At 36.3% G+C, this 14699-nt stretch overlaps 1 protein-coding gene across 6 annotated transcripts in view; it reads left to right on the top strand.

Annotated features, from left to right (window-relative positions):
* Positions 1-1020: 1020 nt before the first annotated feature.
* Positions 1021-14699, top strand: part of PPP1R12A (protein phosphatase 1 regulatory subunit 12A) — a 144651-nt gene continuing 130972 nt past the window's right edge. For 3 of the 6 annotated variants that reach the window (XM_076007144.1, XM_076007143.1, XM_012750341.3), the window contains exon 1: positions 1022-1521. In XM_076007144.1, coding sequence (XP_075863259.1) covers positions 1285-1521 — 237 coding nt within the window. In that variant the 5' untranslated portion in view covers positions 1022-1284. Of the gene's footprint in view, positions 1522-14699 lie in introns of all 6 variants that reach the window. The other 3 variants (XM_012750342.3, XM_012750346.3, XM_012750338.2) reach the window with 2 other exon arrangements.

The raw sequence follows: 14699 nt of genomic DNA on the forward strand, positions 1-14699 counted from the left end.
ATGCAGATACAGCGCTCTTAAGACATCAGCATTACAAATCCTGCGTGCGCGTGTGTGGTCATACAAGGCAAAGTTAAAAAGTCTTTTTTTTTATGACGATAATAAATTACAAAGTCTTTTTTGAGCATGTACCCTCAAGAGGTAGTTCAAATAAACGTCATTTTTTTCATTGTATCTTCAGTGCCTAGTACAGTTACTGCCTCATAGTAAGTATTCAATAAATAGTGGTTGACTTAATTGCGTTTATTAACATTCCGTTTGAAGTTTAGACACTGCTGAGTCTTAACCCCTCCTTAGAAAGCAATGAAGCTGCAATCAGAAATCCCTTAAAAGGTAAGAACCAGTAACAAGGCTGAGCTAAAGTACCAAGCAGGCTTAAAGGACTTAAGGAAGGAGAAAGGACCCAAAATAAGCGTGAGAGAAAAAACCAAAACAATAACAAACAAACATAAGAGGAAAGACCTTTCTACGTGGGGGTTGGCAGGAAGCCACCGCAATTACTGCAGGTCAACCCTGGTCCATAGGTGGTCACCTCTGTAACCACCACCAAAGACTTCGACTACACAGACCCCGCATTTGCAAGGTTCCTATCAATACTAAGATGCCGAAGTTCAACTGAGTTCCTCAGGAACAGCAACCACAAGCAACTAATTCATGGCCTATCCTCCATTCCATTCAAATAACGCAGCCAATAGGAAAATCCTCCACCCTGAGCAAACGACTCCGCGTAGCAGAGACAGACCTGGAGGCAGGTCGGCCCAGTAGCTCCTTCCAACCCCACTTCTGGCCTCCAGAACCCTGGGAGCCCTCAGCAGGGCAGGACAACCTTCCTTCCCTGCCTCCTCCCTTCCAGGTTGGTCCCAGCCCCCGCAGCCCGAGCAGACCCGGCCACACCCGCTTCCCTCCGGTGGCCCGGCCACCCCCGCCGCAGTTCGCGGGAGCTCTCTTCCTGGGGCGGGCGCGGGCCTAGGGCGCATGCGCACTGGTCGAAGGGCGCCTCCCTGCCCGGATCTCGCGAAGTTACGTTAGATTGGCCGCCGGTGACGGGTGGCCGTGCAGGGGGCGGGAGGGCTTCTGTGGTAGGAAGGGAGGTCCGCTTGGGCCGGGCGCGCCGCCCCAGTGCTCTGTGGGATACTGGAAGTCTCGAGCGTCTCCTCCCGGTTCCCAGCCCTCCGCTGGCCCACACTCATAGAAACAGACACACACCCCCTGCCTCGCCTCTGTTCCCTCTCCGCCTCCCTCCTCCCCCCCTCGCGATAAGAAGACCCGGCGGCTGGAGAGGGGATGAAGATGGCGGACGCGAAGCAGAAGCGGAACGAGCAGCTGAAGCGCTGGATTGGCTCCGAGACGGACCTCGAGCCTCCGGTGGTGAAGCGCCAGAAGACCAAGGTGAAGTTCGACGATGGCGCCGTCTTCCTGGCTGCTTGCTCCAGCGGCGACACGGACGAGGTGCTCAAGCTGCTGCACCGCGGCGCCGACATCAATTACGCCAATGTGGACGGACTTACTGCCCTGCACCAGGTTTGTGCACCCCGCCGCCGGCTCTCCTGACCCTGAGGGTCCTCCTCGGCCTCCGGCCTGGGCCTGCTCTCCGCTCTCGGCCTCCTGAGGCTGGGGGCGGCAGGAGACTCCCTGCTGCGGGATGAGGGGGCGGTTTCCCAACGGGGAGGGAGGGAGAGAACTGGTGGAGGGAGGGCGCTGGGTTTGGGGCCCCCTTCAGAGCAGTTGCTGTTGGAGTTGGGAACCGGGTGATTTCCGGGGCATGGGGGAAAAGAGACTGTAATCGTCTTGGGGCCCCAGGGCCATTTGTGGATGTGTGTCTGGGATTTGGGGTCGGGACAGGGAAGGGTTGTAGTGGGGTTGTGTCTGGGCCCCCCTGTCAGCGATCAGTTTGGGGGACGGATGCTGAAGAAAACAAGGGGCGTTAGGGAAGCTTGGGCGGCTGGACGTCTTTGGCTTGTAGGTGGGCATTGGATTTGTTGCACTTTTTAGGACTTGGTTACAGATGATGATGATAATAATAGTAATCAAGAGCCCTGAGCCGAATGCCCTGAACGAACGATTTCCTGTTTTCTTCTTTATTACTCTTAGTGACTCGGGAGGGGAAAACGGGTTGTAATTAGCTAATCTGCACCGGCTGACAAGGAGGAGATGGAAGTGGGCAGAGTAAGAGAGCATTCTAAAGGGCTTGCCCACCTCCGGACCGGAACGTATTGAGTCTGGTACTCTTAAGAGTTTGCCGCAGTGTCAGAGATCCTTGAGCCCCAGGTCCTGGGGTGTGCACTGTAGTTAGAAAGAGAAGAATTAACAAGAGACACTCTTTTCAAAACCGGTTACCGAGCTCTGATTTTTCTTTTAGTGGGGGGTGGGAAAAAAGAGAGCTGGTCACAAACTTTTCTCAAAATGGATGCTTTGTGCATGTTAAAGTTTTATAGTAGTGTGATTGGGATCTCCCAATGTTAGCCAAATAAGGAGAAACTGTTGGCAATCCAGAGATAATGTTGCTTTGCCTTTAACAGGCCAAAAGCAACACAACCACGTAGAGTTCTGCAAAAAAAAGCAGTGTTAAAAGTGGTGGTAATAGGTGACTAGACAGACAATTTACGTTTTTTTAGTGGGCAACTTGGAATTAATTACTAGAAAACGGCTTTACAGCAATAGCTTCTCCTTACAATGAAAAGACTTTTAAGCTATCTCAAAGTTGCCTTGGTTGTTGTATGTGGAAGAATGTAGCTTTATTTTGAATAATACTGCAGCAAAAACTTTTTGGGGAGGTTGAAAACTTAAGGCTTTATAGTTCATGAATATTAACTTGATTTTTTAAAAGAGGTGTGTGGTGGCATTTTTCCTTTTACGCCTTCCTGTTTAAGTGATGACCATTTTAAGCTTTATTTAATCAAGTTCTTATATCAAATTTGGCATATAGCCTTTGTTTACAAAGTTGACTGAATGGATTGAAATGACTGACAAATTGCAGGACAAATCTGGAATTCAGAATGTGGCACCCAGTAAAAATAGAGCATGGTCTTTAGCTCTTTCTCCGTTTCATTAGATTCTCTAATGCATAGCAAAGTTTTTATTTGGCTGAACTTTAAGGCATGCTGTGCTTTAATTCTGGATTCTAAGAACATGTTGAGAATGAAACTTTTAGCATTAAAAATGGTAATGTAATTATGTAAGATGAAGAATCTTCAAGTTTCTTTCAAGTGTGATTTACACGTTAGTGCGAAATTTATTCTGAAAGACAGTTACTACTGTATGTCTGAGGTCAGGATAATTGGATAATGGTTCACATCAATATGTTTTATTAAAATTATTAAATAGAAATTTAAAGTTACTACTGTTGTGGAGGAACCCAACTGTATTAGCTTGGAGGAAGAGGAAAATTTGTAATACCTATATTAATGTAATACTGGTTTATGTAGGAAGAGGCGTTACATTTAGCGGGCTTCTTGAGATCTCTTTTTCTCCTGTCAGTTTGCACATGTTGCAAGAATTGTCAGACTTACCAAAGTCGTCTTGATTAATTGATTACAGTGGTTAATTTAGCATTGTGTAGATATAGTCTTTATTGGGTATTTTGTTTTAGTTGACAAGCACTTAAGCAGGAGTTTCTGAGTTTATGCCATTTACATAATATCTTTTTGTAATTATCTGCACATTCCTTAAATCAGTGAAGTCAAAATATTGAGCGTTACAATTTTTATTATGTTTTCTTCACTCTCATTTCTCCTTTGTCAACTCTCATACTTTTTTCCCATTGTGACTATGAGAACAAGGAGTTGACTTTGGGCAAATTTAGGGCTACAGATAGTGAAAGGTGATAAATAAAACTTGTCTTTAAAAAAACACAAGAAAATGTTAACCTTTTAACCTGTTGAAATGCTGAAATTTTAACCTGTTGAATGCTGCTTTTTAAAAATAGTTAAATTATAGAAACTATAATAAAATGACCCCCCTGATTTGTTTAATGGTTTGTGAATAGTTTCTTTAATTTCAACTTTCAAAAGATTGCAGAATACCTCAAATGTTTTTACCAGATTAATTATTGGTTAGTTTTTTTTGAATATTTATTTACTTTTTTAGTTTTGAGCAAGTTACCTAAATTTCATTGTGGGGGGGGGGAAGTTTTAGGAAATTCACAACACACCTATATACTTCTTACTCTGATATTTTGCTTCCATTTTTAATATAAACAGCTTATACTTAAAAGTTTATTAATTAGTTGAAGGTACTCTCTCATTCAAGGTTGTAAAAGATATTCAGTCTGCAGCGTTTTTGTGTGTGTAGAAATAAGTCATCCATATTGGCAAAAAAGCAATGTTTCCTATCTCGGTCTCTAGAATAGTCCTTCTTTTCCCCCACGCCCCACAGCTAGAAATAGTACAAAGGTACAGATTTCTGATTTTTCTAGAACTGTGTCTCAAGTAGAATTTAATTTTTATCAATGGGCAATAATGAGCTTCTTATTTTGTAACTACCTGTTAGAGTTTTATAGTATGTGATTGTATCTGTATTTTGGCATATTTTATAAAGATTTTAGGAGGTTAATAGGATTATATATAGAATGCCTTATTGCTGGTTCTTACGGATACTGATTCATACAATGCAGGACTCAGATGGCTTCCAACAGTTTTGAGTTTTAGCCTTTTGATTTTAACCTTAAACCTTATATCTCCTTGCTCTGTGCCATTGACTTCCAAGTCAATTTCCAGTTCTCTCTTTCTGCAGAGCTCCATTCCCTCATTTCCATTTTTATTCTGATTATGTGTTGATTTAAAATGAAATATTATTAAATATATTAAAATATGTTTTTGAGTAGTACTATAGTAAATACAGGCTCACCCCTTTTGCCATAGAATGGCAACTAGTAAGTATACGTTAATCTTTGTGATTTCTTGAAAGGATTTCTTATTGTTCAGACATCGATTTTCATAGTTGTAAATCAGTTTCATAGTCTACTTTTATCACTTAATATTGGTTTAGACATACCTTTTTTTATATTTTTAGTCTTTGCCAGCATTCTTTTTCAGTCTGAATATTATTAATTCAGTTGTTACTTGTACATGATTGTCAGGAATTTCTTTAAATTCAGCCTAAAACAAAACATTTTTTCTCACCAAGCCTTCTCTTCTCATTGATGGCCCTGTTTCTGTTAATGATATCATTAATCTCTATATCAAATTAAATATTTTAGTTACTGTTCACTCATTCCCCTTATCTACATATAATCCGATCAATCTTCTAGCTCAGTCTTTTCTTCACAATCACTTTTGCATCAGTTCTTTTCCTTGCCACTCTTATTATCAACCTAGTTCATACCTTTGTTATTTTTAATCCCTAGAATATAATAATATCTTAATTATTTTCCCTGCTTCTGTCCTCTCCCTGTTCAATTCAGCATTCATATTGCTATATCATATTAATCTTTTAACAATTTCACTTTTTAATTGTGTCACTCTTGTCCTTAAATTTAGATTTAAAACATTTCATCATATAGCTTGTGCTTGATATATCACCGTTGAGTTGTATCCTTTTACTTTATGGAAGTTGCTTAACTTGCTTCCATTTGAAGTAGATCATCTTTATTTCCATGCCTTTAGCCATACTTTTTATTCTTCCTTCCTTCTTTGCCAATCAAAATCCTAGTCATTGTTTAGGATTCAACCCAATTGCCAGCAAAAAGGGATTTCTGTCCTTTGAACGTGTATAATACTATATGGACTGGAGAGGCATTCTTTTCTCTGGAGTACTCAATGTACCTTACATTCTGCCTCTCATCTACTGATAAAACACTTCTTACAAATAGTGTTTGTAAGTTTATCTTCCCTGGCAGGCTATGAGGATCCAGTCTTCCACATTTTTATATTTCCAGAGCCTGGCACATAGTAGGTGCTCACTAAAGGTTATCGAATTTTATATTTTACCTCATATCATAGATACGAAGTTTTACAGTTATTTGTGTGTTGTATGATACATCTTTGAAACCTTCACATCCAGATACTTAGAATATTGTTCTTGGACATAATAGAACTTGTGTGTTTACAAAACAAATGAAAAATGTTGTGGGTTTTCAAGGCATATTTTTTCAATATCTTGCGATTTAAAAAAATTCTAATATCAACCTCGTTTCTATTAAAATATCTGAAAGCAGTTTAAACCTTGGTTGATTGATAGAAAATGTTATATCCAGTTGAGTCATTAATTACCTACCTCATAAGAGGCTGAGCTAGGTCCTATAGAGGAATACAAAGTAGAATTAGTTCCATGTTCTGTGCTATTAGAATTTAAAATAAAAAGTTTTCCTTTTACTTTTCAATATAGACAGACTTGAGAATTAAATCCTTTTGCTCTTAAAATACAAATTTGACTCTTCTAAGGGAGCCATTGAAGCTTCTTTGTAAAATATGTGATATTCCTTGTCAGAAAAGGAATACTTTGTGTAATCTTTTCTCCTTAAGATGTAAAGTGCATCTGGAAGCAATTAATTTTCAATTGCTTGTTAGAGAATAGTTTAATTGCTGTATATGATAAATATGAATATAAAGTTTATAGTTTATAGCTGTTTATCATTTTTTGATGGGGAATATTAATATCTTGGAAGAACCTATTGTATCACTTATAAATAGTATTAAAGTTTGTGTTTAAAAGAATGTACTATGTAAGTTATTTTTCTGTATAATTTTGTCTTTAGAAAAGCTGTAACACTTTATGCTGATGGCTCTCAAAACTTTTTATTGAAATCATCCTATATACCTTTAAAAAAATACCTAAACAAATAAAAAAAAAGCCTCCCAACCTCAAACTGGCTGCTTACTTCCTACAAATAAATGGACAACCCTAACCATATATGGGGCGTGCTGGTAGGGCACCACTGCCTACTGCTGCTGTTATAATGCTTTTTCTGCAGTTGCTGCCTTTGTGCTTCCTGGCAACAGTTTTGTGGTTTGTCTTTGAGGTGTCATAACCAAGACCATCTTTCATGTGCTTCAGCTACAAGCTGTGACTGAGCATTTTCTATATAGCTAGGTAGAAAGAAACAGTGGATGGAATAGAGGAAATTTTTTTTCATTATCCATTTGTTACTATATTTTACAAATACGTTCACATAAGAAAAGTGCTGGTATTTAAAAAAAGAATCTTGTTGGATGATTTTTTGAAGATAATTGTTTAGAAATCTTTTATTAGGGGGAGGGATAAAACAATGTTTTGTTACTACTGTAACATGTTACTTCTTGACACTTTATGAAGTGACTATTTTCAGTGCCTCTGTGCCTGCATAAAAATTGCCATCTTTTACTCCACCTTTATTTTGAAAGTTTATGAAGTTCCATGATCATGTTGAAAAGATAGGTATTTGTATTTTGGTGTATACCCCTTTGAAAGGCTGAAGACCTCTAATAGTCATTTTGGGTTTATTTTGAGGTGGAGTTGGATATATAGTAGCCATGACTTAATCACAGTGTTTTGTTAAGGAGAGGTGCTTTTACAAATAATATTTAATTCTCACAGTGTCCTTTTTCTCTTACTCAAGGTTACCAACATAATAAATGGCAAAGCTGGGATTCTAATGCAGATCTGTTTGATTCCGAAGCCCAAACTTAACACTCTGCTAGGTATCTTCTTTTAAGTCTGAATGAAAAAACATTCCTAAATCTTTCACTTATTATGGTGGTGATTAGTAATTGGAGATTTCTCTGTAAGTTAAGCAGAAAATTAAAAGAAAAACCACATACGTGTAATTTTTTCTTCATCTATTTTTGTTTTAGCTAGCCAACACTTTAAAGACCTTTCTATGGTAATTGAAATCCAGTAGTACTATATCTAAATTAATCTCAGAACCCAGAATTGTCCTCAATTTTAGGAACTGCCAAGATTGTTTTAGACTGACCATTATGTGCTTAATACAACAGCAGCAACAAAAACACTCCATTTTTTAGGACATAGAGTTTAGTCTTTAAATGGTTAGATTTTTCTTTATCCTATAAAAGTTTAAATTATTGCTTTAGGCATTTTTATATATTCATTTACAATAAAATTTTTAAAAAACATGCACATATTTGACTCCTTAGAGATAAATTATAGGCAAGTTCATACCTGGGATATTATAAAAAGAAGTCACTTAAGTACCCTTAAGGTAGGGACTTTGATTCATTTTTCTTTAAATCCCCTGTGTTACTGTATGTTATTTAGCAGGTACACAATAAATGTGTATTGATTTTTAAAAAATTAAATACAGTGTAAACTGTTTTGAAGAGCAGAGTTCATAGAAAACAAAATGAGGACAATTTGAGTAAATATGACAGTACTAACATTAAAAATGTTCTAATAAAACTTTTATAATACTTATATAAAGGTAGGCATTACTATAGTCAAAATTTATCAGGATCATATATTTATTTTTGAAATGGAATATATTACTGGTTAATAGAAGTAGAATGTTGCTGAGTTTAAGTAATTGACTTTAAAAATGAGTTTCTTTAAACAAATCCTTGCTGTTTTAATCACAATATTTTTTTCTAAATAACATTTCACTATAGATCCCTCTATGTCAGGATTTTCTGACCTTATTAGTATTTTGGTTATTTATCTTTTCATTGTTGTGCTGGCTAACCATAAAAAGACAAACTTGAGTTCACATTATTGCCCTAAGTGTGTGTGTACAACTCAAATACTCTTTTATGGGTGGAGACATTCCACGTTGTCATGTGTTATATTGGCATTTCTGAAATAACATTCAGTAGAAACCATGGAAAGAAGTGAAAGCATTCCTCAGCTGTCACGTTTTTAGTAATCTATTTAAATGTGTTAACGTGTGTTGAGTGAGATATTCTGCAGGGAGAGCCTCACTTAATAAAAAGCTTTTCTTTAACTTGATATTAACTCATATTTGAGCTGACATTACTTTTTTTTCTTGGTTTAACAAGATCTCTAACAATAAAATCATAAGGTTGTAGAAAGTTTGTGCCATTTTCTAAAAACTACATAGTGCAAAGGAGATTAAATTTTGTGTGATGTTAATTGACACCCTCTTAAATGTTAGTAACCATGTGGGAAAATGTAAGTTGTTTTTTTTTTTTTTTTTTTTTTTTGAGACAGTCTCACTCTCTCTGCAACCCCATACTCCTGGGCTCAAGCGATCCTTCTGCCTTAGCCTCCTGAGTAGCTGGGACTACAGGCATGGGCCACCATGCCCGGCTAATATTGTACTATTTTTGTAAGAGATGGGTCTCACTCTTGTTCAGGCTGGTCTTGAACTCCTGAGCTCAAGCAGTCCACCTGCCTTGGCCAACCAGAGTACTAGGATTACAGGCGTGAGCCACCACACCTGGCCAAGAAAGTGTATTTGCATGGACATACTGTTAAAACATAATAAATACATACCCCAGTTACCTTTACTTAGTAGTAAATATACTAAAGTTATATATTAGCCTTTGGAATTATTTTAGGTGGTTATAAACTTATTTCAGTATTTATGCTCTTGCTTGGAATATTTCTAGGGCTCTTCTGTTGGAGCTTCAGCTCTAGAACATTCTTTTAAATATCTTCAGTGTTGAGATGTATTTCTTCTTTCAGGAGAGCTTTTTAATGTTGAAAATGTCATTTGGAGATGTGTCTGGTAAACAAGGTAGATCAAGATAGTAATAATGATTAATAAATACTGTCAGTGATTAAATGATATTTTCTAAACTTATTCTTAATTTGAACGTGATTATAAAGAGGCCATCTTGGATTTTAGTTAACACTGTTTATATTGTCTGGATTTGAATATGCTTCAGAATTTCTTTATGATTAACCTGATATACTCTGTTCGTGCTCTAGATTTTGCATAAAACAGATCAGCGTTATAGCTTGTGAACTTGATCTTTTTTGTGGACATGTGTGTTTTCCACAGAAGATTTTAATGCTGTTTTTCTAGATCATGATACTGTATTTTATTAAGAGCTATTGTTTTTCTCAAAGATATGTTAATTTGTATAGTTTTTTATTTTTATTTTTTATGAGACAGGGTCTCACTCTTGCTCAGACTGGTCTCGAACTCCTGAGCTCAAATGATCTACCCTCCTCCTCGGCCTCCCAGAGTGCTAGGATTACAGGCATGAGCCACCACGACTGGCTTCAATTTGTATAGTTTTTTAAAAAGATTTAGACAGATGACATGTTTAGCAATTTCTATATCCTTTCTTAGTACATGCGACAGTTTGCATAAAAACTTTGCATCATATTCAGATTTTTTCCTTTTAAAATGTCTGTTGCTGTTTAATTCTTTCACTCATCATTTTTTACAGTAAAATGTCTTTATATTTCTGATCTTCTCAGTATTTTTATTTATCTTGTGATATACATACATGAAAATGCTATAAGTAATTATTAAGTCTTCATTGTCTTATATCCTGGCTTTTATAGGATTTTCTCCGTCTCCTTTTTATTTTTAAACATAGCTTACTCTCAGGTTTGTTTACTGTTGTATGTACATTGTATCCTAAATGAAAATCATTTAAAATTTTAAGAATAATGATTTAAATAATTAAAACACTGTAGAAAAATATAAAAGAAATTAAATGCAATCCAAATTTGCAGGATGGGAGGTAACCTCATTTAAAACTTTAACTCCCATTTATACATCTTTATACAAGTATGTAATTTTCTGTAAATGGGATCATACTTAATTTTCTGGTTTATAATCTTTTAAAAAAATTACATATTTTTAGAAATGTTTCTGTGTTAATATAGATTTTTTCCCTTTTAATGGTTACATAGTATTCTACTATATGTGTGTGTATGAATGCACATGTACATCCCCAAATTTATTTTCCTAGTCTTTTGGTGATGAACATTTAATATATTTTTCTACTCTCTCATAATGTGGTGAATATTATACTATGTACATCTTTACTCATCACATTGTGTTCTTAAGATTGTTTCTTAGATCTCTCACCTGAAATTTCATGTTTTGGTCAAAATAACATGCTGCTGGGTTTTTTTTGTTGTTGTTGTTTTTTTTTTAACATGCTGTTTTGATGCTTGTTTATGCAAAAGACATTTTCAGTATAGGTTCTAGTGTACTGAATATGGAAAACTAACCTTGAACGTACTCCTGCTGACACACGTCTGTTACATTAATGTGATGATGTTATCCCCTATAAGACACCCATAGGAAAGTTGTTTTATTGCTTTATTACTCTGTGTGTTTGTGTGTGTGTGTGAGTGAATAAGATTTATTGTATTTCACTCAGAGAAGCAGTTGGGGAATAGAAAATATAAAAATAGTATTCTTCCTTTTTTCTTTACATAAGATTTAGTTCTAACATTCAAAAGTTTTGAAGTATGTAATTTATTAAAAATATTAAACAATGTTTGTAGTCTTCATTTATGTGATTTGTTAGTCATTTAAATTAGGGATTAACTCATTCATACAAACATACAGATCATTATTTACATATACCCAGCACAGTATTAATCTCTTAAACTATGGTCACTCCCTTTTTGTGTGTACATATAATTTAGGTGGCAGCATGAGCAAATGATAAAAATTTTAGTAAGTGCTAGAGTAAAGAAACAGGGAGAGAGGAAGGTTATTACTAGGAGGACTTAACCCAGTATGTCAGAAAAGACATGTGTGAGAAAGCTATTTAAGTTATAGGTAATTTATCAACCAATGTTTTGAGCCTTTTATGACCCTATTCCCTCCTGGTTTGTCTTCTGAATGCCCTTGTTGAGTTTTCTTTTTTGATCTGTTTCTTTATTAAAAATGAATATTTCTTAGCTTCTTATATGTCTCTTTTTCCCCTATACTGTTCATTCCTATAGTTATAACTGTTTTCTTTTTATATGATCTGTATCTTATTTTTGATATCATCAATCTTCCATATACTAAACTAGTATATCTCAGGACCAGTTTCTGTTTTTACCTTCACGTCTTACATACAGTTCATCTTTCCTACCACACATTCACCTGAAGAAGAAACTATACTAGCTTTTATATGTTTGTTTAACAAATATTAAAGGCCCGCTCTGTGCCTCACACTAGTAAGTACTGGGGGAATACACTTTTGAGCAAAACATGTACCAACAGGACCCTCATAGTGCTGACAGTAAAATGAAATTACTTAGCTATCAGAGAGATGCAAATCAAAACCACAATGAGATACCTAGTTCACACCTACTAGATGGCTATAATATAAAAGAGAGATAATAACAAGTAGTAACTAGGATATTGTATTAGTCCATTTTCTGTTGCTTATAACAGTACTGAAACTGGATAATTTATAAAGAAAAGGAATTTATTTCTTACAGTTAAGGAGGCTAAGAAGTTCAAATTTGAGGAGCTACATCTGGTGAGAGACTTCTTGCTGGTGGAGACTATGCAAGGTCCCAAGGCAGCACTGGTATCATATGGCTTGGGGACTGAGTGTGCCAGCATGCTCAGATCTCTCTTCCCCTTATAAAGCCACCAGTTCTACTCCCATGATAACCCATTAATCCATTAACCCTTTAATTTGTTAATCCATAAATAGATTAATCCATTCTGTCCTCTTGGTCTAATCACTTCCCAAAGGCCCCACCTTTCAACATTGCCACAACTGGGGATCAGGTTTCAACATGAGTTTTGGAGGAGATATTCAGACCATAACAGATATGGAGAAATTGGAACCTGTACTGCTGGTGGTAATATAAGATGTTGCAGCCATTTTCAAAATAGTGTGGCATTTCCTCAAAAGGTGTTAAGCATATAGTTACCACAGGACCCAGCAATTCTCCTAGGTATATACCCAAGAGAATTGAAAACATAGCTATACAAAAACTTGTATATTAATGTTCACAGAAGCATTATTCACAGTAGCTACAAAATGGAAACAACACAAATCTCTTACCAGCTGTTGAATAGATAAAGTGGTAAATTTTGTCACTGGAATCAGTGGAATATTATTCAGCAATAAAAAGGAATGAAATACTGATAACTGCTACAAAAATGAATCTTAAAAACATGTTAAGTGAAAGAAACCAATCACAAAAAAGCATGTTATATGATTCAATTTATATGAAATGTCCATAAGAGGCAAATCTATGAAGACGGAAGGCAGATAAATTGTTGTAGAGGCTGGAGGTGTTGAGAGGAATTGATGAGTACCTGCTAATGCGTATGCCTTTTTTATAGGGTGGCAAAAATATTCTAAAATTGTGCCGATGGTTGTACAACTCTGAATATACTAAGACCCATTTATTTGGACACTTTAAATGGGTTATTGTATGGTAATGAACTGTATCAAACTTATTTTTTTTAATGAAATTATATATTTATCAGTGTTCACTACTAAAAATTGAGGCACTGGCAGTGGCAGAGTAATTATCTTTTATCAGTCCCCAGCTGTATTCAAGGCTTGGTATTAGTCACTGTATTTATGATGGTGAACAAGACAGCCGATATTGTCCCACCCTAACATAGCTTGCAGTATGCTGGAGTGTATAGGTAAATATATAGGCAATTATAAATTTACATCAGTTATGTGTAATGATATGTAATAGTTGTAATACAGAGGCTATGGAAGTTTCCAACTCACCTAGATTTGGTTGGGGGAGGGAGAAGGCTTTCTGGATAAAGTTGATGTTTGAGCTGCTGAGTGATGAGTAGAAGTCAGCCAAGGTTGTGAGAGAGGTAAGGGTATGGGAAGCTATTTCAGAGAGGGAATAGCATGTGTGGAGAACTGGAGGTGAACAGAAGTGTTGAAGGATTTTAATCGGGTTAAATGAGCCAATCGCATTTTCTCTTTAAGAAAAATGACTTTGGCTACAGTGTGGAGAATGCACTGAAAGGAGGACAAGGCTGGAGGTAGGCAGATAGTTTAGGCAGTTGAATAGTCTGAGAGAGATGACTGTGATATGAACTAGCTTAGTGGCAGACTGGAAAATAGTAGATGGACTTAAAATATCTGTGCACATACACTTGTGACATTTGTTTACATGTGTTTAAGATATAGGTATGATTGGCCTGAGGGAATAAGAGTAAAAGATGTGCATGCACTTGGCTTTTGGTTTGGACAACTAGGTGAATGGAGGTGCTTTTCACAGCATGCAGTAAATATTTATTGTGTACTTACTATATAGGTCAGCAGAATATTGATACTGCAGAATGATGTTGAGGGAGATAGATAAGTAAAGAAATTAAAATCAAATGTGAAATATATGCTAAAGGATATATAGGATGTTGTGCTAGCATGGAGAATGAGTGGCTTAACTATAAATAATATATTGAAATCGTGCTTGGAGTTCCTTTTTTGTCTTAGATTTAGTCTGTTCTCTTCGGTATCTCTGGTTCCCTGGAAATGTGAAGACCAAGTAGAAAACAATTTATGAAGGTTTAGGAAAACCACAGGATAAGGATTCATGCTTAGATTTTTTTAGAGTTTCAGTGAACTACTAAAAATACTTGCAAAATTTGTTTATTTTTCTGAATTTTTCAGTTTGGAAATGAATTAAGAACTTTTAAGTAAAGGCAGATTTACTTTTACGATATTGCTGTATATGGGGGATGGGTAGGGGTGTATGTTTTCAGGAGCATGGGGAGTGGAGCACAGAACTGTTGGAGAGGAATAAAGGAGTGGTAGTAGTAATAATCTACAAATCTTTTATTGCCTGAAATAATGCACTATGAAAATAAGGTCATAGGTTAAAATGGTAGGTGAGAGTACATTTTCTCA

The sequence above is a fragment of the Microcebus murinus genome, chromosome 10 (genome assembly GCF_040939455.1).
Source record: "Microcebus murinus isolate Inina chromosome 10, M.murinus_Inina_mat1.0, whole genome shotgun sequence".
Lineage (NCBI taxonomy): Eukaryota > Metazoa > Chordata > Mammalia > Primates > Cheirogaleidae > Microcebus > Microcebus murinus.